Genomic DNA, 24755 nt, shown 5'->3' on the forward strand with positions numbered 1-24755 from the left:
GATTGGACCAAAGCGTTGACACACACAGGTGGAACACAGTGGAACAGTCAGACATGCAGAGCGCTGTTTGCAGTGGACATAGCGGAGAATTTTGACTCGTTGCGAATGCGTTGTGGCGATGTCTCACATATAATACAGAGAGATAATACATATGAAAACTATAATTTGCTCAGAGTCCGGAGACAGTGGTGGTTCGGTCCGGATCCGGACCGGAGTCCGTAGTTTGAGGATGCCTGCTCTAGACTTCTCTAGTATTAACATCAGTGGGCGGCTATACAGCGTAAAGAGAGAAGCCTCGCTCAAGGACAGATGGTGACCTTGCACCCTTCCTCTCATAAATATGCAGTTTTATCAAAGCAAATTCCAGCAATGTGTTAATTATTAAACTTCAACCGCTGTGAGCAGGATTTGAACCTGCGCGGGAATATCCCATTGGATTTCGAGTCCAACGCCTTAACCACTCGGCCATCACAGCTGTTTCCCATTCTCCTTACTAACTGAATTAGTCACAGTGTTGGCGAAGTCTGTCACGTCTCTTTAAATAGAAGTTAGTGCAAGTGTTGCAATTTTATGACACACACACCCTCTATCTTTCCTGCTCCTAAAGCCCATGCTCCTAACAACACAGACTCTTATGTTCAACCAACCCCTTGCATCTCGGTCGGGTAAAGATGAGATTTTCATTCTCCCCAGTCTAACTCACATGCTCACAGAACAGGATGCACCTCCACAAGGGGTGGCAAATGGAATACATTTAGGACAGGCTACAAAATTAAATCAAATAGAAATAATGTTATTATAAACATATTCCTCAGAACTACATAATTCATTCTCCTGAAATAGATATTACAGATATATCAATCCTTTCAATTTCAACTGCATCAAATGCCCTCCAGATGGCGCTTCTAGTCTTGCTGCTTAAAGACCCAGCATTTCACAGGTTTCAGGAAAGACTAGCTCTTCTTTAAGGACATAACTGATTCTTCAAAAGAATCCCCACATTGGGAAACTGCAAACACAGTAATAGGGGATACAAATCAGCCTTTATGAATAGACAAATAGTCTTTATTCCAGCAACACAAACACAAGCATTTTGAATATACAGTATTTATAAATCACATGAATTTCTCGCAAATTTAGCTGGGTATCGAAACCCAAATGTGGCTGAATAAAATTGAACTATGAATTAAATAAATATATAATATTACATAAAATAATGTTCATCAGTTCAGACGGGAAGACTACCTTTAGATGTATTTATTATCAATTTGCTCACACTCCTCAACTGCTGTATGTAAAAGGGTTTATTGCTTGTTTATTAGTTCATCAATCTTTAAAACAGACCACTGATCAGAAGAGTATAACATATAAGGAGGATTGCATTTTAAGACATGTACGGCTCATTCTGTTTGAATTATGTAACACATCAGTCAAATATATTGCTCAGTATAAACTAGAATAAACATAGTTTAATGAGAACAACCATAAAAGGTAGAGCTGGTCCAGCCTCGATCCCTGCTCCAGGTGCTGATGTGATGGTCTTTACTCCAGCAAACACTCAGAAGGAGCCGGTCCTTCCTCACTCCTTTCTGCAATAGTGTGTTCCAGAACTGCATAAAGGTCTCCTATCATGCTAATTTTAGGCATATATTATAGGTCTCAGATATATACAAATATATAAAAAAACATGTCTATGAAGTGTTTTACTCAAAAATACAGATCACCCATTCTAGCCATGCCTCTATTTCAGCCCTGTTAGTGCTGATTAGTGGGTATAAAGGTTAAAAAAAGAAAAAAGAGAGAGGGCGGAGCTTATGCCTGCTCGTGCGAGAGAATTCTACCGGCAGATACTCAGGTAAATGCGGCCTTGATTAAACGCCATATCATGTTCCAAACCACATCAAGGATTATGTCTGAAACAGTACGGAGCTCAAATGCTTTTTCTCTTGCAAGTTTACCACAAGGTGAGTTCCTTTTTATATCCTGCTTCTTTACACATACTCTCTCCAGTACAGGTTAGCTCTGAGTGTTAGCGATGCTTGCTAATGTAAATAAATACCATATTACTTCCAAAACGTTGTGCATTGTTTCTGATAGGGCCGTGGGCGTAAAGCCAGTCCACATTTCCGATATTACGTCATATCGGCAGCAAATCTGGATCAGCTCCATTGAACCCCCATTTTTAGAGATTTGCGCACGGAGGAAAAGAGAGAGGGTTTTATTTCTGAGTGCATTTTGCATGATAGGAGACCTTTAACATTTGCTGCCCTCCTCGTCGTCTTCCTGTCCTCACACAATGGTGACATGTCTGTGCTTCCTGAAGGCGGGTTTATCCACAGTGATGTAAGCATTTCCTGTGTGGGTACTGTTCACAACATCAGGCATCTAAAAACCAAAAGCAAGATTCGTTATTAAAGTAATTGGCTTCTTAAAGATAGCAAAGATTTCCAGCTATAACTCTCTTTCTCTTAAACATAATATCTGTATGATAGGCATATTCCTCCGAGGCAGATCCGGGCCCAGGTTTAAAGCCGTCGTCTGATAGCCAGCAGCGCTTGCCGGCTCCAAAAATGTATATATATATATACTGTATATATATATATATAAACGGCTATCACACAATGATGGCAACAAGTATCTACTGTTTTAAACAATGTGTGACCGCATTCTTCTTCTAAACTTAGCTAAAAATAACTCTGACGCAGTTTGCCATTGTTTCTATTGCGAGAAACAATTTGGGCTTGGGTCGCTGGGAATTGCAGCAACGTTAACTATGACATCTTGAACTGCACCTACACTGAAAAAACTGAACCGTTGACTTTAATGAAATGTATTAAGTCAACACATTTCCCATAACTGTATTAGGTTAGTTGAAAGCAACATTATTAAGTTGAACCTAATATTTTTTATTTAAACTTGCTTTCAACTAATACAGTTGTGTAAATTCTGTTGACATTATATTTAATTAAAATTAACATTTCAGTTGTTTCAGTGTATTGAGCTCTTGTCGGTGGAAAAGAAAAGTGATTCTCACAAAGGTTGCAAGTCAAACCAACTACTAACCGACACTAGCACGGAAGTCAAAACGGAACTCAGTTCAGTGGGAAAAGTTTATAAGGGGTGTCTTATTATTCTTGTCCCCATGACCTAACCACATGCCAACATTAAGCTGCTCCTAATGCTTATCACTGTGTACCTCTGAACAATATCTCAAAAACCTTACCTCAGAAAAAGTGGAGCCATTTGCCGGGAAAAAGCCGCTGTCAGTGAGGTCAGTGGGAGCGACACCTTTGAACGGAGAAGAGAGACAGGACAGACTTCATTTCTCACGGGTAGATTATACTGTAGCTTGGTGGGGCAGGTATCAAATAGGTATCAAGCTTGTGTGTGTTTGTGTGCATGCAAGTTTGAGTCTTACTTGTTTGACCCTCTGGCACATATCCTGTGTTCTCCTGGCCCTGATTCTGTCCCGCTCCGACAGTACTGATCTGGCTCTGAGTCCTCACTCTTCTGCTGCACATACATGATTGATAACAGAGGACACATGTAGATGCTGTGATACAACAATAACATGCTGTTGTTAAGAGTAGTGACAAAATATCCATCTTACCTCATTTCATCTTCGTATTTGGTTTCTGAGGATTGTCAACAACAAATGACTTAAAGTTAATGTGATACTGTTTGCTGAAGACTATAGGTTTGACTTCTTTAGTGATTTTGGATATACTGTATTGTGGAGCTTTATACCAATATAATTTGTTACCAATATATTGATGCCTTACTTTTTTCTTTCCTCTTTTTGTAGCAGAAGATTATTCCAATGATGAGCAAAACCAGCAGAGCAAAAGATCCAATGGACACAACCACAGCTATCAGCACGGTCCAGTCCGTAGGCTTTGGAACTGTTAGAGAAGACACTCAAAGACTTAAGACATTTCATTGTCAAATTAATGTGTCAAATTGATAATACTGAACACATCCAAAATGAGAGGCAAAACATTCCCTTTATGAGGACACACTGAAAGCACAGACTAATTGTGCACATACATTTTCATTTTCTCCAATACCTTTTGTTTGGATGGGAGAATTGTGGTGAAGGATTATTACATCATACAGTATTTAGAGCCTGAATGGAGGAGGCTGATGTGAGAATTAAGTCTAACATATTTCAAATGGGCAGTATGCAGGTTTGCACCTTGCAGTCAGACACTGAGGCGTCTCCTTAATCCACCACTGTAAAAATCTCTTCCAAATGGGCTTAATGGAAATGGATGCATACCCTATTACTTGTGCTGCTCCTCCATCGTGGACAGCATGTTATCCATGTTGGAAGCTGTACACTAATGGATGTTGCTTTTAGTGTAATTCTATCAGGTATTGTTTTTTATTCAATTAAGATCTGGTTTTATCAGATTATTCTTCAGTTACATAGGTTCAGGAGTAGAGATGGTCTTTTTGCAGCTTCTCAAACATTCCTAAATCATGGATTAAGAAGTGTACATTATTGCAACTGAGAGGTAATAAAGACATCAACTCATCCTTATATCTACCATCATCTTTAGGTAAAATATATAATTCGTCTTTGGAATACCATCAAAACTAATGATATTCCCGTCAGCCTCAGCAGTTTTCTGTTGTAGTTAGCAATTATTTATTTATTTTAAGATTTTTTTGGGCCAGATTAGCCTTTATTGGAGATGACAGTGTTGAAAGGAGGAGACAGGATAGGCCTAAAAAACACTCTATAGTGTACAATTAGACTTGGTTTTATTGATACTACCACTAGGCAACCAACCTTTTAACTCCATACTCTAGTTTTGAGGAAAACTAACTAAGCAACAAAACTATTGGACTTGTCCAACTTCAGAACAGCTGAGAGGAGGCTTTTTTGCAAGACACATTGAGAGTGTGGCGGATCTTACCAACCACCAAGTAGACGGAGCTGGATTGTGGGCTGGCTAGTGGCACAGTCGCCCGGCACTCTATCTGGGTGTCTCTGACTGCCTGGAACTTCAGGACACTGGTGCAGTTGAAGAAATCCCCGTCAGCCATGCTGGTGGTGTTGTACAGGCTGCTGTTCACAGCCTCAGAGTTCCAGGTCCAGCTGACAGTAGGTATGGGGAACCATTTGAACGATACACACTGGAACTCCACCTGCTCGTCCTGCGCCACCGTCACATTTCCTCCCATGATGTTCACGGTACCACTCTCTGAGAAATACATGTAATTAATAAATGTACATGGAAAGTAAATATTATAATAAAAAAGTGTAGAATATACAACACTTACTTACACACACACGTTTTCTCACACACGTGACATGTTTGCATTGGCATGATGTATGTATGTATGTATGGTTTTGTTTCAGCCAGTTATGCATTAAATGTTTTTAAATTGTGTAATAGTTTCTGTTGGTATGAAAAATATGTGTTCCTTCTACTGAGAAATATGGCTGGCTAAAAGAAGTTTAGTGCTAAGCCACCCTGCATTTAGCATTTACTTGTCTTTCAAAGACTAATGGACACATTGCAGCTGGAGCAAGATCGATGGTTTAAGGACATCTGACTTTGGACCTGAGAGTTCTTGCTGGTCTCTATCTTATTAGGATGTTTTTATGAACTAGAGGTGCAAGGACATTTTGAGCCTCGTATACAAGTGGTAGAATTGTAAGATCAATCCTTGTTTTAACTTAGAGCCAAGGGAAAGATCTAAGAGCAAGTACTTATACAATTTAGTTCCAGTATGAACAAGTTCAGCCGCATTTAGCTGGAGTCACCACAATAGTGAATCAAATATTATAGTTGTAGACTGCTGTGTATTACCCCTGTACAGTCTATGGTAGGGGTCGGCAACAGGCGGACCGCGGTCCGGATCCGGACCCAGACGCCAACCTATACGGACCCGGAGCTATAATCAATACATTAATAGGGGATTTTTCGGCGCCTCCCGCTTTTTTAACGCTGATTTGGGTGACTTGTGTAATTCGTGGAGAACCGAAGAGTTTTGGTTTTGGGGGTGGGGAGTCTGTCCGTCCGTCAGTCTGACTGACGGACAACTTTTCACTTCAAAAAAGAAGAAGAAATCTAGACCGCAAAAATAATTAAACAAGCGAGTAGGCCTACCTATTTTTCCTGGCCAAGGACAGGTTCCATGAACACAACACGAGCGTAACGTGTCTTCACGTGGTATATGTCTCGTCTGAAAGGAGTGCTGACAGAGAGCACCGGAACGCCGCTCCAGCCCTTAAAATATTGCAATACCCATAAGGAGCCGTACACATGCCGCAGTGTTTGTGTGGCTGTGTCTTTAGTTGTAAGCACAGTGGCGATCTGTTGTTATTAGCATCTGGTTAGCTAGCTATGCTAACGAATTTAAAGAGCTGTTCTACAACCAGGTGGAAGAGAGCTCTCTCCTGAGAGGCTCAAATAACCTCAGCTCAGTGAGGTTAAGGCACACCTTGATATGATCAATATAGTTATTAATGAGACTAAATGAAAAACAGGTATAAAATACTATATGACAGTAACAAAAAAGTTGTTAAAAATAACAAGAATATAGTTGAAAAGGGGAGTGATTTGTAAAATATCCAAAAATAAAAATATGCTTACAGTTCTGTTTCATATGGGTGTTGAGAGATGTATCCATAGATCTCTTAATGTTGCTCTCAAAGTGCACCAGATTGATGCTTTTAACTTCAATATTCAAAACAAAATCTTCCTGGGGGAGCATGCCCCCGGACCCCCCTAGAGGAGGTCTAGGTCCCCCCCACTTAAATCATGTTCACATGGATAGGATACTAAATACATTTGCACACATCTTGTGTCCATATCTTTCTGTGTTGGTGGTCATGCCACACCGTGCACGTGCATGCATACGTGAGTCATGGTGAGATATCTGGATTAAGAGGTTGCTTTTTCTTTGCACAGAATGAAAGAAAGGCGAAATGAATGGGCTGTGATTTTAGTGTTTTTAAGCAGAGGTTGAGTTCAATAATTTGTACGACCCTCGGAGGATGTTGTAAAAATTGAAAGGAAAAAGGTTCCCCACCCCTGCTGTAAATAATAATAAAAACCCTTGATTTTTAATTTAACATCTCTGTCTCCTATTGATCTGAGTATATTATAAAGAATAGCAGTTCATTGAAGCATTGAAGCACAGGCCTTTGTCAGATGGTATATTACGCTGTTTATTTCTGCTTCGAATAGTTCTCTCTTTTTTCACCATACCTGTGTTTGCATCACTGAAACCAATGAGCATCTGCATGTGTGTGAGAATGGCCCTGACTCCATTTCAGCCCAGATTTACAAACTCCTGGCAGGACAAGCTCAATTCTCACATTGAATTTAAAAAAAGTGAGTGAGGGACTGCAATATAAGAGGGAAAGAAAGAGAAACTTTAAAACTGTTAAATTGTTATGATGTGTAAAGACTGATATTGTTCTATAATCGTCTGAAACTGTTAAGTCATGAAGTGAAACGGTTAACAAAGAAAAAGGGAAACTCAAGCTGCTGCTACACTTTATTTTATTTATCTAAAATTAAGCACTTTTAAGATGCACATATTTTCAAAAGCTATTTTATTTATTTTCTCTATTTTATTTTTAAATGCAGCCCGAGATGAACATTACACATATCCACAGTATTTTACTGTATATCTGTAGAGTTCAATGTTAATTGACAATACATATTGTTGTTTATGAATTGTACTTTCTTTATTTGATTGGCAGTCAGTTGTTGATTACATGCAGACGTTGATAAAGCTACAGGTCACTTCAATATATATCACACTAATTCATGAAGCAAGTTAGACATTTTGATCTTCCGGACCTTTGCATGGGGAGATTTTCTCTAACTGGACCTCGTTGAATTTTAGTTGAAGACCCCTGGTCTATGGGATTACCCCTTTTTCACTCAAATAAACTCCTTTCTTGTTTCATGCTGGGGTTGGTGTTAGTTCGCAGTTGGTTCAATTTGCGAAACACCTGGTTCCAGTTTGCTTTTCCACCTATCAGAGCCCAAAAAGAGCAACATTGTGATGTCTTGTTGCTACATTTCAAGCAAGCCAGCATAAATGTACACACAATAGTTAAAATGGCAGACTTCCTCGGAGCTGTGAACAATTTGCTCTTATACTTACTAAAACAGATTGAATCACAAGCACGACTTCTCCAACAACTTTATACTCTTTTTCAAAGTGCCGCTAAGTTTGAGAAGAGTCTAATGGTATTTCACTATAAATCAGAGGCAGATGCTTGTGCCTGGATGCATCCATTGTGGTAATATATTGTCTTATCAGTTTATCGATAAATTGTTACAGGTGGCCTGTGGAACTGCCAGTCAGCTGTTCCTAAGGCTGACTTCATCTCTGGCTACGCTTCCCTACAGTCTCTGGATTTCCTTGCTCTCACTGAGACGTGGATTACTCCATCCAATACATCCACCCCAGCAGCTCTCTCCACAGCATATTCCTTCTCCCATACACCCAGACCCACTGGCAGAGGAGGTGGCACTGGTCTCCTGCTCTCTCCCAAATGGAGCTTTTCCCTCTTCAAGCTACCTAACTTCACTCCTTCCACCTTTGAATTCCATGCCGTCACAGTAACCCATCCTATACAATTAACCATTGTTGTTCTCTACCGTCCACCAGGCGCCTTGGGGGACTTCTTGGAGGAATTAGATCATCTCCTCTCACACATCCCTGAAACTGGTCCTCCCGCTGTACTTCTCGGAGACTTCAACCTCCAGACGGGGAAGATAGACAAACTAACATCTCTGTTAACCACCTTTGCTTTCTCACTGTCTCCATTCCCACCAACTCATAAAGCTGGCAATGTCCTTGATCTCATATTCTCAAGGAACTGCACTACTTCTAACCTCTGTGTAAACCCGCTCCACACATCCGATCACTTCTTAATTTCATTCTCTCTACCCCTTTCCAAACATAACAAACTAATCTCTTCTCATCCTGCACCTGTCCGCCGTAACCTTCGCTCCCTCTCCCCCTCTACCTTTGCCTCATCTGTGCTCTCAGCCCTCCCTTCCTCTGACTCGTTCCAACTCCTACCTCCAAACTCTGCTGCAGAAACTCTCCTCTCTACTCTCTCATCCTCTCTGGATTCTCTCTGTCCTCTCACATCTCGGCAGGCTCGTCAGTCCCCTCCTGCTCCCTGGCTAAATGACGCACTGCGTGCTAATAGAACCATCCTTCGGGCAGCAGAGCGGAAACGGTGGAAATCCAAACACCATGACGACCTCCTAACCTATCAGGCTCTCCTCTCCTCTTTCTCTGCTTCGATCTCTCAGGCAAAAAGCACTTTCTTTCAAGATAAGATCCAATCTTCCTATTCCAATCCCAAAAAACTATTTTCCATCTTTTCCACCCTCTGGACCCTATCCCCTCAAACCTCCTTCAGACTATCGCTCCTGATATTCTACCGTTTCTCACCCATTTCATCAACACTTCTCTAACTTCTGGTCACTTTCCAAACACTCTCAAGGAGGCAAGAGTAAACCCTCTCCTAAAGAAACCCACTCTCAACCCGTCTGATGTTATAAACTACAGGCCTGTCTCTCTCCTCCCGTTCCTGTCTAAAACACTTGAACGCGCTGTCTTTAAACAACTCTCCTGTTATCTCCATCAGAACAACCTTCTGGATCCGCACCAGTCTGGTTTCAAGGCAGGTCACTCAACAGAAACTGCCCTCCTTGCTGTCTCTGAGGAACTGCACACTGCTAAAGCAGCCTCCCTCTCCTCTGTCATCCTTTTGGACCTGTCTGCTGCATTCGACACGGTGAATCATCAGATCCTCCTTCGCACTCTCCAAAGACTTGGAGTTTCAGGCTCTGCACTTTCCCTCCGCACCTCATACCTCAAAGACCGTACCTACAGGGTAACTTGGAGAGGGTCGGAGTCCGACCCTTGTCAATTAACTACAGGGGTCCCTCAGGGCTCTGTTCTTAGTCCCCTCCTCTTCTCCCTGTACACAAACTTGCTCGGATCAGTCATTAGCCCGCATGGTTTTTCATACCACTGCTACGCTGACGACACCCAATTAATTCTGTCCTTTCCCCGCTCAGAGACCCAGGTCGTCGCACGCATCTCTGCTAGTCTAGCTGACATCTCTCAGTGGATGTCTACTCACCACCTCAAGCTCAACCTTGATAAGACTGAACTGCTTTTCCTTCCGGGAAAAGAGTGTCCCACTCTTGACCTAATCAATCAATCAATCAATGTTTATTTATATAGCCCAATATCACAAATGTTACATTTGTCTCAGTGGACTTTACAGTTTGTACAAAATATCAGTATGACAATACGACACCCTCTGTCCTTAGACCCTCACATCGTACAAGGAAAAACTTCCGAAGAAAACCCACAGTTTAAAGGGAAAAATGGGAGAAACCTCAGGGAGAGCAACAGAGGAGGGATCCCTCTCCCAGGACGGACAGACGTGCAATAGATGCCGTGTGTAAATTGAAAAGATAATACATTTGCAACATAGGTAGTCCAAATGTTTGGAAATGCATGTGTGTATAATAGGAAGATGAATCCACGAGGATATCCATCCAGGACCTATGATCCAGGACCACAGCCACGACTCAAGATCCAGGACAGAGGAGCGCAGGATCATCCATGACTCCGGATCCCGGCGTATACAGACACCAAAAAGAAAGACATTTGGGGAAGCTGGGTTAATCGGAACATGAGAGTACACAGGTATAGACAGAGAGAAGGAAGAAGTAAGATGTCCCCCGACAAACTAAGCCTATATCAGCAAAACTAGGGGCTGAATCTAATCAGCCCTAACTATAAGCTTTATCAAAAAGGAAGGTCTTAAGCGCACTCTTAAAAACGGATAGGGTGTCTGCCGCCCGAACACAAACTGGAAGCTGATTCCACAAATGTGGAGCTTGATAAGAAAAGGCTCTGGCTCCCATTGTACTTTTAGAGACTCTAGGAACAACCAACAACCCTGCATTCTTGGAACGCAATGCCCTAGTAGGACAGTAGGGTATAATGAGTTCTTTAAGGTAAGATGGCGCCTGCCCATTAAGGGCTTTGTAGGCGAGAAGAAGAATTTTAAATTCTATCCTGTGTTCTATAGGGAGCCAGTGTAAGGCAGCCAGAACAGGAGTAATGTGGTCCCTTTTCCTAACTCTGGTTAGTACACGAGCTGCAGCATTTTGAATCAGCTGAAGCGACTTGACTGACTTCTTGGTACACCCTGATAATAAAGAGTTACAATAATCCAGCCTTGAAGTAACAAATGCATGGACTAGTTTCTCTGCATCGTTTTGAGGCAAGATATGCTTGATTTTTGCAATGTTACGTAGATGGAAGTAGGCGGTCCTTGAAATTGATTTTATGTGGGCGTTAAAGGATAAATCCTGATCAAATATAACACCAAGATTCCTTACAGTCTCACTGGAGGCCAAATTAATGCCATCCATGGTTAATATATCCTTAGATAATTTGTTTCGTAGATTCTTCGGGCCAAGTACAATAACTTCAGTTTTGGTCGTGTTTAACATCAAAAAGTTTAAGGTCATCCACGTTTTTAAGTCCTTAAGGCAGTCTTGAATTTTATTTAGATGATTAATTTCATTAATTAACAATCAACATCGGCACCTCTATTCTTTCCCCGACTCAAACTGCAAGGAATCTGGGTGTGACCCTAGATAACAAACTGTCAACATCGCTGCTACAACCCGCTGCTGCAGATACACGCTTTACAACATCAGGAGGATACGTCCCCAGAAAGCGACGCAGGTTCTGGCCCAGGCTCTCGTCATCTCACACCTAGACTACTGCACCTCCCTCCTGGCTGGTCTACCTGCATGTGCCATCCGACCTCTGCAGCTCATCCAGAATGCAGCGGCTCGTCTGGTCTTCAACCTTCCAAAATGTTCCCACACCACGCCGCTCCTCCGCTCCCTTCACTGGCTTCCAGTAACTGCTAGAATCCACTTCAAGACACTGGTACTAGCGTACCATGCTGCGAATGGATCTGGCCCTTCCTACATCCAGGACATGGTTAAACTGTACACCCCAGCACGTGCACTCCGCTCTGCATCAGCCAAACAGCTCGCTGCACCCGCACTGCGAGGGGGACCCAAGTTCCCATCAGCAAAAACACGTGGGTTTGCTATCCTGGCTCCAAAATGGTGGAATGAGCTCCCCATTGAAATCAGGACAGCAGATAGCTTACACATCTTCCGGCGCAGACTGAAAACTCATCTCTTTCGACTCCACTTCGAGCTATATAATTACTAACAAAGCACTTATATACTAATAAAGGACTGGCTTATCTAAAGCCAGTTGAGTAGCACTTGAAATGTTTTGGCTCTATGAAACCTGATGTACTTATATGATTCTGTTTTCTTCAAGTTTGTATCTTCTTGGTCGAATGCACATATTGTAAGTCGCTTTGGATAAAAGCGTCAGCTAAATGTAATGTAATGTAGTGTACTTTTCACGATGATTTAGCTCCTGATAGTCTTATATGACAACTTGTTTGTGTATTTATTACACCTGATACTTCATCAAAAAAAGCAAATAAACAGCTTATGCTACTGTAACAGGTTGATATGGGTATTTTCTAACCGACTTACACCACAATAGTAGCGGATGGGGACGTTTTTCAAAGTATGGTGAATGATAAATAATTGTCATGCATGAATATTCAAAAGCATTCCAATGTTTTTTTCTGATGGAGAAAGGGACACAAATGTGTTTTATTTAGCCACAGCTGATGTTATATTATAGACTTCTTTCTGTGGACTGATATGACTGCACATCTTCAGTGATGAAATCCCTTCACCAGAGCATCCTCAGCAGCCGTCTGCCAGACCGCTGAATGTCCAAATTGACCAATCAGAATAGAGTATTCAATGGAACCCTGTAATGAACTTATATAACTGCAGCCGGACATCTTAATGGCCCTACCTTGTACGTAGAGCTGTGCCGTCTTTGAGCCATAGTTCCCCTGCACAGAGCAGGTGACGGCCCCCCCCCTCGCTGCGGGTCACGTTCTGGATGGTGAACTCCACACAGCTGGTGTCACCGCTGGAGCAGAATCTGGCAGAGAACTGCTCTGAGAAGGAGATGATTTCACCGATGTCAGAGACAGTGGTTACCATAAGGCCTCCCACACTCCAGGTCATGACTTTCCATGCTCCTTGCACGGTGGCGTTGAATCGCACAGCAGAACCGTGGAGCACTGTGGCATTCAGCGGCTCTAGCTGGAACTGTTCTGACACAGCTGAAAAAAGAGAGGATTGCTTTGAGTCAAATCTATGACCGACCAAATACTGTATCTTTAGTCTATGGCACAGGGGTCAAGCAGGAATTTTATAAAGACTGGACATATTTGTTCAACTGAACATCGTCATGTGTGTTGTGATGACTGAAGTCTGTCTACCATTGCTGTTGCATTGCATTGATTTGATGATCCTATGTACAATAAATACATTCATGTTAGTTTAACTCAATTATTTATGCCGCCTTTTATTTGTGTAATTGATTAAATTGACAGAATACAAATTCAAGGTTAGATTGGAAGGTTTATTTTAAGGTCACCTATTCTGCAAAATCCACTTTTTCATGTCTTTTATGTAAGGGATAATGTGCAGCGAGGCGGTCATTATGGGGAAAAGAACACCCTTCATGCTGATCAAGCATGCTGATCTAGATCCCTCCGCTTCGCGTCGGGCTCCTGAACAACCTGTCGGGTGTTCTTTTCCCCATAATGACCAAGTCGCTGCACATTATCCCGCTTATTACAAGGGCACATTCTCAACAAAGTAACGATATGACTCCCATTATTAATTGAAATGCTTTTATAGATTTAGAAAATGTTTTTATTGATTAAAAAAATTGTTGATTTTAAAATGACATGCATCTGCTAAGACAAATAGTCCGTTATTACTGTTTGAACCACGTAGCAACGGCAGGAACTGCTTCGATAGCATTTTTGCGGACCTTTTTGATTACAGATTTGAAAACATCGTTGCTTGCTTTAAAAGTAGCACAATTCATGATGTCAAACCTTGGAAAGTATCTAGATATCCCTGCCCTAATGCCAAAGGAACTGGCAACTGAATATATTTTGCCGTTTGATGTCTATGTCTGGACCGCTGCGTAAAAAGGAGGGTTTCTGCCCCATTACTTCTCCGCTGTTTTCTTATCTTGTCAGTTTCAAAAGGAAGTTTGCTTTTCGGCCAAACTGTATACAGTTAAATCGATCGGACTTCTTTCTGCAGATGTGAGCGTCCTTAACAACGGTCAATAAATCCTTGACAGCGGTCTGTCTGTACTGGATTAACAACGTGTCACGTGTTCTGAATTGACCAATCAGAATCGAGTATTCAACTAAGCCATGTAATAAACATAAATATGTGTCCCCTCTGTGTAAAGAGATTCTGAAAGTTTCAGGACATTTTTGTTGTTGTCCTGCTCCATTTCTATAAAAACCTGAAAATGAGCTGATCAGATTTTGGCCACTTTATGATGTCATAAAGTTTTTTGGCTTGTATAACCATTAGCCAATCACAAACCAAGGTAACACCCCCCACCTTATCACCTGAATCTCCTCCAAGAGCATTTTTATCTAAAGTAACAGACCCAGAATCAGCATTTTTGTAACAAGGCTGAAATATGAGGCATGGCATGTTTTGTATATATCTGAGACTTTGATGAAAAACAGTATAATAGGGGACCTTTAAACGACAGGATTATTGCCTTATTGTTAATTTTAGTTGCTTTTGTTTTGTTTTTTTGGTTTATACCAAAAATATGCAGTTTCAATAGGCTCTCAACAAAAATGTATTCTGACATTTTGAACACTACATATCCATATCCTTAAATATGTAATAATTTGATTGAGCCCTCCCCATAAAGAGTTGAATTTCTGTATGCTTCTACAGGTTTTGAGTGCAGCACATTGCAGGTGCTCACATTCATTGGTTATTCATGCAATGTGAGAAGCAAAAGAGAGAAATATGTCGTAATAGTGTCAGTGATTTAAATCTGTTCAGCAACTCTGTTTGAGCTCGTCCTTCAGGACAAAGGTAGGCTGCATAGTATGGCACATAACACTCTTTGTTCAAAACTGTGCTTAAGTTTGCTCAGAGTAAATACATATCACAAAGGAAAAGTTCTGCAAGTGGACTGATACTCAAACACATCATTAATGTGGGCTCAGATTACACATACTGACATAGAGTTTAAGAATATGTCTGGATGTGTTCTTGAATCATTTGTGAGTAAGCAGAATGCCATTTTCTCTGTGTTGAAATTTTGATGAGAATTTCTGATTATATTTCAAACAGTCTGGTTTGCTTTAGCTTTCTTTGTTCAAGGCAGTATTAAGGATAATGATAGTCACTATTAGAAACCCTCAGCAAACATGTTAGACCTGTTGTGGTGTTCAGAGAGTGCTACTCTGGTGATAAAGTGCTTTTAAGAATTGTTTGCGATGTAATTCAAAACCAGTACACTGAAAAAACTGAAACATTAACTTGAATATTATCATTATTATTATTATGGCAACAGATTTCACAAAACTGTACCAGGTTAGTTGAAAGCAATTATATTAAGTTATAAATAAAAAAAGATTAGGTTCAACTCATTTGTATTGATTTCAACTAACCTAATACAGTGAGGTGAAATATGTTGACATAATACATTTAATTCAAATCAACGGTTCAGTTCAATTTTCGGACTCATTTAATTCATTCTCATCAGGAGTCGATACAAGAGATTCAAGCAATGGAATTTCCCCACAGGGATCAATGCAGTTTAATATAGCCCTTCTGTAAGACCGTTTACCTTACCTATTAAAATGCCAGTAAATTGTGCTATTAAATTACTGAATTTTCATAAATCCCATGTGGAAAATAAGCTTTATTTCGGTAGAATATTTTTATTTTTGTGATCAATTCTGTCCAGTTTAGGAGATTTGTATAGACTTGAAAAATGAGTTCTGACCTCCGGTTGCAGACAGCAATAAACAGACGAGGAGGAGGTTGGGCTGTGATCTCCAGGAAGCGCTCATGTTGTTGTTGTTGTTGTTCCTGAGGTCCAGAGTCCTATAGAATTGAGAAAAAGCTATGAATAATAATGCACATATCTTGGTTGGAATGAACTAAACTGAAAACTGGAAGGCAATTCAATTAAAACTTCAGCGGTGAATGCCAGAGAAAGTGACAGAAGGACATGATGATTTTACAACTACATTAATAGATGGCAAAATAAATATATATTGGGAAGATAACCTAAAATAAATGGCCTAAACTCAGCCATCATTTCTCTAAATCAGAGCAGAGGCACCAAGAAAATTACAATAATATACTCAATGACCAGCTTGGAGACAATGACTTTCAAAGTTCAACATTATTTGAAAAACTGTGCAAAATCTACAAGTATCCTCTTTCAGGCAAAAATGAGAATCCCTAAATAAAGAATTAGCCAGTTTTATTTCCCATGTTGTTGTAACTTACTCAATACAAAACCCGACAGATAACATTGTCGTCACTCCTTTATAGCCTTCCATACTTTGCTAGTGTTGGTATTAAAACAATCGTCTCAGTAGATGAATTACCTGCCTTCATAACTAAATATTCCTCAGAAGTAAAAGCACCTTCAGTTAAAACAACTTACCGACGACGAGCTCCCGGTGAGTGTTTGCATCAAAGCATCATTTCCTGAAACAGCAGGTGAGCAGCAGGACTCCACCCAACTGTAAAGCTCTCACACAGGGAGTAAGGTCCAGCCCTTATCACCTCACCACACCTGTAGTTCAGTGCTGTGTGTGTGTGTGTGTGTGTGTGTGTGTGTGTGTGTGTGTGTGTGTGTGTGTGTGTGTGTGTGTGTGTGTGTGTGTGTGTGTGTGTGTGTGTGTGTGTGTGTGTGTGTGTGTGTGTGTGTGTGTGTGTGTGTGTGTGTGTGTGTGTGTGTGTGTGTGTGTGTGTGTGTGTGTGTGTGTGTGAGGCTTTCACCTAGTGGCAGGATGCACTCAACACAGCTTTATTCCATGGTGCATTTAGTCTTAAGTCCGATGCAATGTTCACTTTATTCTTCCACATTTTCCAGCTCATTCTGTTGTGTGCTATTATTCTAAAATGATAAACAAGTGATTAAGGGTTAGTCATGTTTTACAGTGTCATTAATTAGAAATCCTGAATATTTAGAAAACAAAAGTTCCCAACACCATTTTAGTGAAGAAAGGTGTTTGATAAATAATAATAAACTGAAGATGACATTCTCATTGGCAGCTGGTTCTGACTGGGTGATGTTTTTCATCTCAACCACTAGAGGTCACTATAGAATCATGCTGTGCTTTGTATTTGCGGGCATTTTAAAATCACTTTATAATTTCATTGTATTAAATCTTCACTAATCATTCGGTCATGTTTACCATAAGGTGCCACATGTGTTTTTATTGGACAAACATAGATTCAAATGCAATGCAACTACGTAATACATTACAAATGATTTCAACATGGCATTAATTGCATGTTTCAATACAAAAACATCCATAATATCTTATTAATACTAATACAAAACTTTATGTATTTTAATAATAATGCTTTAAATCGTAGTACAATGTAAACTTTTTTTATTTAATTTGTTATGTTTGTATAAATATTTGTATTTTATTTAATTCAATTATTTTTGGACATTTTGCTTTAAATTCTGATGTTTATATAGATATTATTTATTTTATTTTTATTGCAAACTTATTTGATTGTCTTGTGTTTATCTAAATATTTTAATTCTATTATTTTTGATTTATGTTGTATTTATTTTTGTTCTAAAATGAAGTCATGAAACCCAGTTTCCCATGGATAAATATATTTTTCTGATGATTGTTGTACATTTTAAGTATGTAGCAACCAATGTGTTATGTGTTCAGAATTGCATCGTGACTCATACACAATTTATATCACATGATTTGTATGGTTTGAGGTTTCTTACTTGATTAGTTTGCATTTAATATGTTTGAAGTGCAATGCGTGAATAAGAGTATTAATGAGCGCACACTGAAGCTGGAGAACTAACAGACAGCTGCAGCAGATCTCACATGGCGCTCAGAGAAGATGTCCGCATGTAGGCCTATCTGTCATGCTCTGTTCCTCAGGAGGGCAGCAGTAGGAGCTGGAATGTCTCCAGACACAGCTGGTATTGTATAGGCAGAAGCGAACAGACAACCATGAAAAACAGGAAGTAGATGGTGGGGGAGGGTCAGCAGCAGCCGTCCCTCTGGTCCCCTGCATAGGGCCCGTGATGGGAGTCATTCAGAGGGCCCCGTCTGCTCCCAGAGCTGCGTGTCAGAGATCATGGGCCATAACTCATCATGGATGCTCGTCTTTGTTCGCCTCCTTGGCTTCTGGGGCATCCTTTTATTTCATGTTATTGTTTGCAATCTCAGATTAGTTCCATTGACTTGCCCCCATTCTCTTAGAGAGTAAGGTGCTACATATTTCACACAAAAAAAGGCAAGTCTTCGGAGCATAGTTAATTGTCTTTGTGGGATTTGTTTTGGTTTTGAGAGCTGCTTGTTAATCAATGGTTAAAGCCGACGGAGGTTTATCGTTACTGAGCTTATTAGGCTCACCTCCTCCTTCTCCTGCTGTACATGAAATGACTTTTTCTCTCCTTCTTATGGCGCGTTTCCACTGCAGGCCTCGCTCGGCCTCGCTCGGTTTGGTTAGGCCTTATTAGGCCCGGCTCACTTTAATGCTGCGCTTCCATTACAGTTTAGGAACTGGGGCAGTTACTATAGTAACGCAGTGTAGGCGGAGCCGTGACGTAATCTTCAATGAGAGCCCCAGAAAAACAACACAGCCGTTAGCTCTTAGCACTCAGAGCTCACAGCTCCTCGTATCTGTTCAGAAACTAGACACAAGTTAAACAAGTACAAACCACAGACTGCCTGTGTCATGGCGAATACAGTCGCTGGTTTATTAATGTCAGTATAGGCCGTTGTTGTGAGTGTGGACGGTCTGAGCATATATAACGTTAGCTTAGCCAAGCTACATTTAGAAAAAGGGTTTTTCGCCTGCCGTCTGTCTGCAGACTTGTCAAAGCATTAATTCATGGTTTTTACTAACCGGTATCGGTATGTTGTTACTTCGGCATCATTTTGAAACGTGTATTACAATTAAATCACGGTCAAATATGTTCATCTTGTTGTAGTTGTAGCCCCCTTGCCAGCGATTCTCTCTCTAGTTTAGCATACTCAGCCCGACTCAGAGACAGACCGAAGGGGAGTACTCTGTATTCATAACAGATCCCCTGAAATGCGAATCTCAGATATTTCCTGTGTGGGTAATATACTGGGATGTGAAAATACGCATCTTTCAGGTCGACTGATGTGAACCAGTCGTCTTGTCGCACGAGCCGCAGCAGAGATGTGTGAGTGAGCATTCTGAACTTATATCTTCTTAGATATTTGTTCAGAGCCCCCAAAACTAGGCCAAGTGGAAACGCAACCAAAAACGGGCCCCGCACGGCTCGGCACGCTTAAAGCGAGCTACCCGCTGCAGTGGAAACGCGCTATACGACTACAACACATTCCTTATTTTGTTTGTAATAACTGCATGTGACACTTGTGTCCAAAAAATAAAGAGGGAGGTAGCAGGCTAGCAGTGGCGGCGCCAGAGATTTTCTCTAGGGGGTGCTGTGGGGTAGCTTGACGTTTCATAGAGGGTGCTCAAACATTAAGGGTTTCCCATTAATGTACCAGCACTACAGTTGAATTTTCTACTGCAACACTCCCCACACGCACACACAGTGTACCCGCGACTGTTACAATGAAGGCTCGATAATCAGCTCACGGCATATAGGTGTAAGCAGGGGTAAGGTGCTATTTTTACAAGTGGGGGGTGGACCTCACCTCCTCTAGGAGGGACCTCACCTCCTCTAATGGGGTCCGGGGGCATGCTTCCCCTGGAAGATTTTTTTAAATATTGAAGTTAAAAGCATCAATCTGGTGTTGTTTGAGAGCAACATTAAGAGATCTATGGATATACTGTATCTCTCAACACCCATATGAAACAGAACTGTAAACAGATTTTCTATTTCTTAATAGATATTTTACAAATCACTCCCCTTTTAAAACAAACCGTTTGAGACCCACTGAGATAACTAGACTAAAGTTAACTATCTAAACGCTGAGAGTCCTTTACTTCACCTGAGCTGAGGTTATCTGAGACTCTCAGTCTGACAGGAGAGAGTTCTCCCTCCACCTTGTTGTTGAAAAAGCTCCTTATATCCGTTAGCTTGGCTAGCTAGCACCAGATGCTAACCACAACGATCTCCAGTAGATACACACCGGTGCGCGAGCTCTCTCTCTCGCTCGCTCGCGCACGCACACAAAATGGTGCCACACACACACAGAGCAGAGCTTGAATTAAACACAGAGACCCAGAACTAAGCTACTTGTACTCACGAGGCTATGCTATTATGTGCAGAATCCCTCTCGCTTTCAGGTGGTTTTGATTGAGTGTCCACACGTGGACGTTTAAGGACTAAAAAATGATAAATTGTTCACTTTGCTGTTAGCAAATAATTTGGCACTCTAGCTAACAACTCAAGTGTCACAAAGTAATTTAGCCTATGGATAGGTAAAAAATCGAATGGGTGCTGGCCATTGGCCTAATCATATCACCTGTGTTGGCTTTATGTTTTTGGTCAAAAATGTGTTTCTTTCACATTTGCATTGATGTAATCAATAATATCCTGGGCAATCCTGGGGGGTGCTTCAGCACCCCCTAGCTCCCCCCTGGCGCCGCCCCTGCAGGCTAGTATCATTAATAGTCTACATATGTTGTATACTTTATTGCAAAACTCAATATTTAATGTTATTTTGGTCTTTTATCTCCTTCTATTTTACATTTATATTTCCTGCATTTTAGTTGCAAGAGAATGCAACTAAAATGCAATTTTCTTTTAATATTTATTCTTGCACTATACTTGTATATTGTATGTTACATTGTTGGAGGAGTCTCGGACTTAAGATGTAATAGCCAAAACTACGCTGTAGCTGTTGTGCAAATGATAATAATAGCTTTAAATTGGAATTTGTAGTGGAATACAAGTATCATCTTTAAATGACATGTACTCCGTTCATTAAAAAAAATGCTAGCATAGTTTCTGTATAAATTGGTGTGGTTTATGCTGTGGACTATTCTCTGGTTCTGTAGCCCCCCTTACACAAACTGGTGTAATCTGGCTTTACCTGCTGCTCCATATGGGAAGGTTGCATTCACTGCATGGGAGGAATCCACTTAGTAAGAGAGAAGGATCTATCTGCCTGCAGCAAAATATACATATTACACCGCCTTGACCCATGGTTGCTTCACAGGGCGTAGTAATGACACACAACTTCTCTGTTCATGGTCTACAAGACTTAAGCAGTTTCTATACTGTTGTAAAGTGTGTTTGTGAATAAGATACATGATAAAGTTGCCTTCTGCTAAAGAGGCTTTGGATGAGGTCACCTTTATCTTCAGCCTGTCACCTTTCCCTGGGGATTATGCCAATGTCTCTGTTCCAGGTTCCTGAGACAATTCCAACTGAGGTCACTTTGCGTTATAACCGCTCTCTGTGTACATGTTGTCTGTGTTGTCATCAGAGGTGGAAGAAGTACTCAGATATTGTACTGAAGTAAAAGTTGCAGTAACAAAGTGTAGGAATACTCTGCTACAAGAAAAAGTCCTGCAATACAAATGTTATTCAAGTAAAAGTAAAAAAGTATTAGCATCAAAATATACTTAAAGTACCAAAAGTAAAAGTAGTCATTGTGCAGATTGGTCCATTTCAGAATAATATATATTATATGTTTTATAATGATTGATCATTAAAGTGTTCTCAAAGCTGGTAAAGGTGCAGCTAGTTTGAATGCCTTTGTATACTGCAGGGTAGCTTGTGGATTTACTCCAGGTGGAACTAAAGTCTGATTTAACACTTGATTATATTTCACATAATTCATCCACATCTGTAAAGTAACTAAAGGTATTAAATACATGTAGTGGATTACAAGTACACAATTGAAATCTGAACTGTAGTGGGGTAAAAGTACAAAGTAGCAAAACATGAAGTCCTACAAATGTGTACTTAAGTACAGTACTTACAGTAACTCTACTTATGGCGCATTTCCACTGCAGGCCTCGCTCGGCCTCGCTCGGTTTGGTTAGGCCTTATTAGGCCCGGCTCACTTTAATGCTGCGCTTCCATTACAGTTTAGGAACTGGGGCAGTTACTATAGTAACGCAGTGTAGGCGGAGCCGTGACGTCATCTTCAATGAGAGCCCCAGAAAAACAACATAGCCGTTAGCTCTTAGCACTCAGAGCCAGAGATGGGGTCGTTACTAAAAAAAAGTAATATATTACATATTACATATTACTTTAAAAAAAAAGTAATATATTACACTACTTCGTTACTCTCTACATAAAGTAACTCGTCACTTTACTTGTTACTTTACTCGTTACTTTATTCGCAGGGCCGGCCCGCCCCTCCCTACAGGCAGATCACGCAGACTGCGGCGCACCTACAGTGTGCGCGCCACAGTTTTGCCTCTGCGAGACTCCACTTGCACCCCCAATTACTGTTGCATTAAGGAAGACATAACACAAGTCTTTCTTTTTATATGCTCTAAAATAGGCTACCAGCCTACCACAACAAGCTAACAGTCTGTGAAACGTAAAGACACTAATTAATGAAACCAGTTCAAGACGCATTATTCTTATCATTCTTTATGAGCGCAGTAACGGTAAGGTATCTAATTACTTATGTATTTAGTATTCCATAACTTAGTAACAGAGATGGTCAAACTAAAGTGGTAGAGACAGAATTCCTACAATGAAGCGGGACATTGAACTGTTCACCCGTGAGAGGGCGATCAACAAAAGAGAGCGAGCGGCCCCGTTGAGGGAGTTTACAGATGAAAAGACTCAGCCATGTTTATGCAGCACTGCACGTGGAGATGTGGTCTCGCAAATCGCGCAGATTACATAGGCCTAACCTGCGGCGGAAACCCCTCTAGTCTGTCAGTGAGTGTGATTATTTTATAAAAGTAACGAAGTAACGCGTGTCGGGGCAATTTTAGTAACTGTAGTGTGATTACGTTACACTACTCCGTTACCGACAAAAGTAATGTTATTACAGTAACGCGTTACTTGTAACGCGTTACACCCAACTCTGCTCAGAGCTCACAGCTCCTCATATCTGTTCAGAAACTAGACAAAAGTTAAACAAGTACAAACCACAGACTGCCTGTGTCATGGCGAATACAGTCGCTGGTTTATTAATGTCTGTATAGGCCGTTGTTGTGAGTGTGGACGGTCGGAGCATATACTGCGTTAGCTTAGCCAAGCTCCATTTAGAAAGCACGCATTTTAAAAGGGTTTTTCGCCTGCCGTCTGTCTGCAGACTTGTCAAAGCATTAATTCATGGTTTGTACTAACCGGTATCAGTATGTTGTTACTTCGGCATCATTTTGAAACGTGTATTACAATTAAATCACAGTCAAATATGTTCATCTTGTTGTAGTTGTAGCCCCCTTGCCAGCGATTCTCTCTCTAGTTTAGCATACTCAGCCCGACTCAGCCTGGTTGTTCCTGGCCCTAGAACCACGATTTAGTCGGGCCAGAAAAAAGGTGAAAAAGTAGCCCCGGGCCAAAACTAGGCCAAGTGGAAACGCAACCAAAACGGGCCCCGCACGGCTCGGCAAGCTTAAAGCGAGCTACCCGCTGCAGTGGAAACGCGCCATTAGTTACTTAACACCACTGTTTGTCATCTCATCTGTGATGGAAGGGCTCCTTACAACTATAAGGCCCTTCATATTTATTATAAATGATGTTGTACAGTATACCTGGGCCTGGGTGTTTCTTGTAACATTCCATCATGTCTGCTAATTTATTCATGTCATGTTAAGTTAGTTAATTAGGTTCATGTTATTTGTTTCATGTTTAGTTCAAAGCCCAGTTTAGATTTATGTTTAAACAAGTCTCTTTGTTCCCCTGTCTAGTCCTGTCATTGCATGCACTTCCTGTTTTATTTTGGTACTTTTCTCTCTCGTTTCAGAGCTCTCCTGCCCTCGTGTGTCTTCCTCCCTGTGTGATTGTCAGCCCCTCCATTGATTGTTGCCACCTGTGTCCCATTACCTCTTGTTTATATAGTCCTCGTCTCCCTTTGTCCTGTGCCAGTTTGTCTTGTGCCTTGAAGAGAGCCAGCTTTTCACGCCAAGAGACTTTTGTAGTTAGTACTCATAGTCAAGTTTATTTAGTTCCCATGTTTGCAGTTTGCTTTTCTACGTTTTGCCTCTCATGAGTGATTTTTTGTTTGTACTTTATCAATGTCTTGAGTGAAGACCTTTTGAACAGCAAACTTTCTTTTGAGTCCAAGTGTCTGTGCAACGTTCCTAACATTTCAGTATCATAGCACACATTTATAAAACAAACAAAATCTGTGCCATAAATAAAATGTCATATCTCAGCTCAGATTGCATTCTAATGTGGATCACTCCAGCTCTGTTTCGCTCGAAATTGTAAGGAAGATGGGAGGGACACCTTTTCCAAGTTAATGAGTCAAAGACTAGTAACAACCCGCAGAACAGGTTTATGTGCTGTTTACACAGGAACGAAAACGGTTGTATCCGCTACTTTTCTCTTTCGTATAGCCCGTTCGTTCACACGAGGCCGTAACGGAAACATGGAAACGGACCCCTAGAACGATAACGGGTCCCAAAGTG

At 41.0% G+C, this 24755-nt stretch overlaps 1 protein-coding gene and 1 non-coding gene across 3 annotated transcripts; both read right to left on the reverse strand.

Annotated features, from left to right (window-relative positions):
- Window positions 1–393: 393 nt before the first annotated feature.
- On the reverse strand, window positions 394–475 carry trnas-cga. The gene has a single exon. It is a non-coding gene; the product is annotated as a tRNA-Ser (tRNA).
- Window positions 476–1169: 694 nt separating this feature from the next.
- On the reverse strand, window positions 1170–16682 carry LOC117553081 (butyrophilin subfamily 1 member A1-like). 2 transcript variants are annotated; one of them, XM_034226861.1, is made up of 9 exons: window positions 16660–16682; window positions 15988–16088; window positions 12946–13261; window positions 4923–5210; window positions 3783–3902; window positions 3611–3635; window positions 3419–3510; window positions 3224–3288; window positions 1170–2385 (listed from the first exon to the last, which is right to left on the reverse strand). In XM_034226861.1, the coding sequence occupies exons 4-9, from the start codon at window positions 5188–5190 to the stop codon at window positions 2290–2292; spliced, it is 666 nt and encodes a 221-aa protein (XP_034082752.1). In that variant the 5' UTR covers window positions 5191–5210; window positions 12946–13261; window positions 15988–16088; window positions 16660–16682; the 3' UTR covers window positions 1170–2289. The 2 variants fall into 2 exon arrangements, with proteins under 2 accessions (XP_034082752.1, XP_034082751.1); XM_034226860.1 differs by having other exon boundaries at window positions 3419–3513.
- Window positions 16683–24755: the final 8073 nt, after the last annotated feature.

Source organism: Gymnodraco acuticeps, unplaced genomic scaffold (genome assembly GCF_902827175.1).
Source record: "Gymnodraco acuticeps unplaced genomic scaffold, fGymAcu1.1, whole genome shotgun sequence".
NCBI classification, from domain to species: domain Eukaryota; kingdom Metazoa; phylum Chordata; class Actinopteri; order Perciformes; family Bathydraconidae; genus Gymnodraco; species Gymnodraco acuticeps.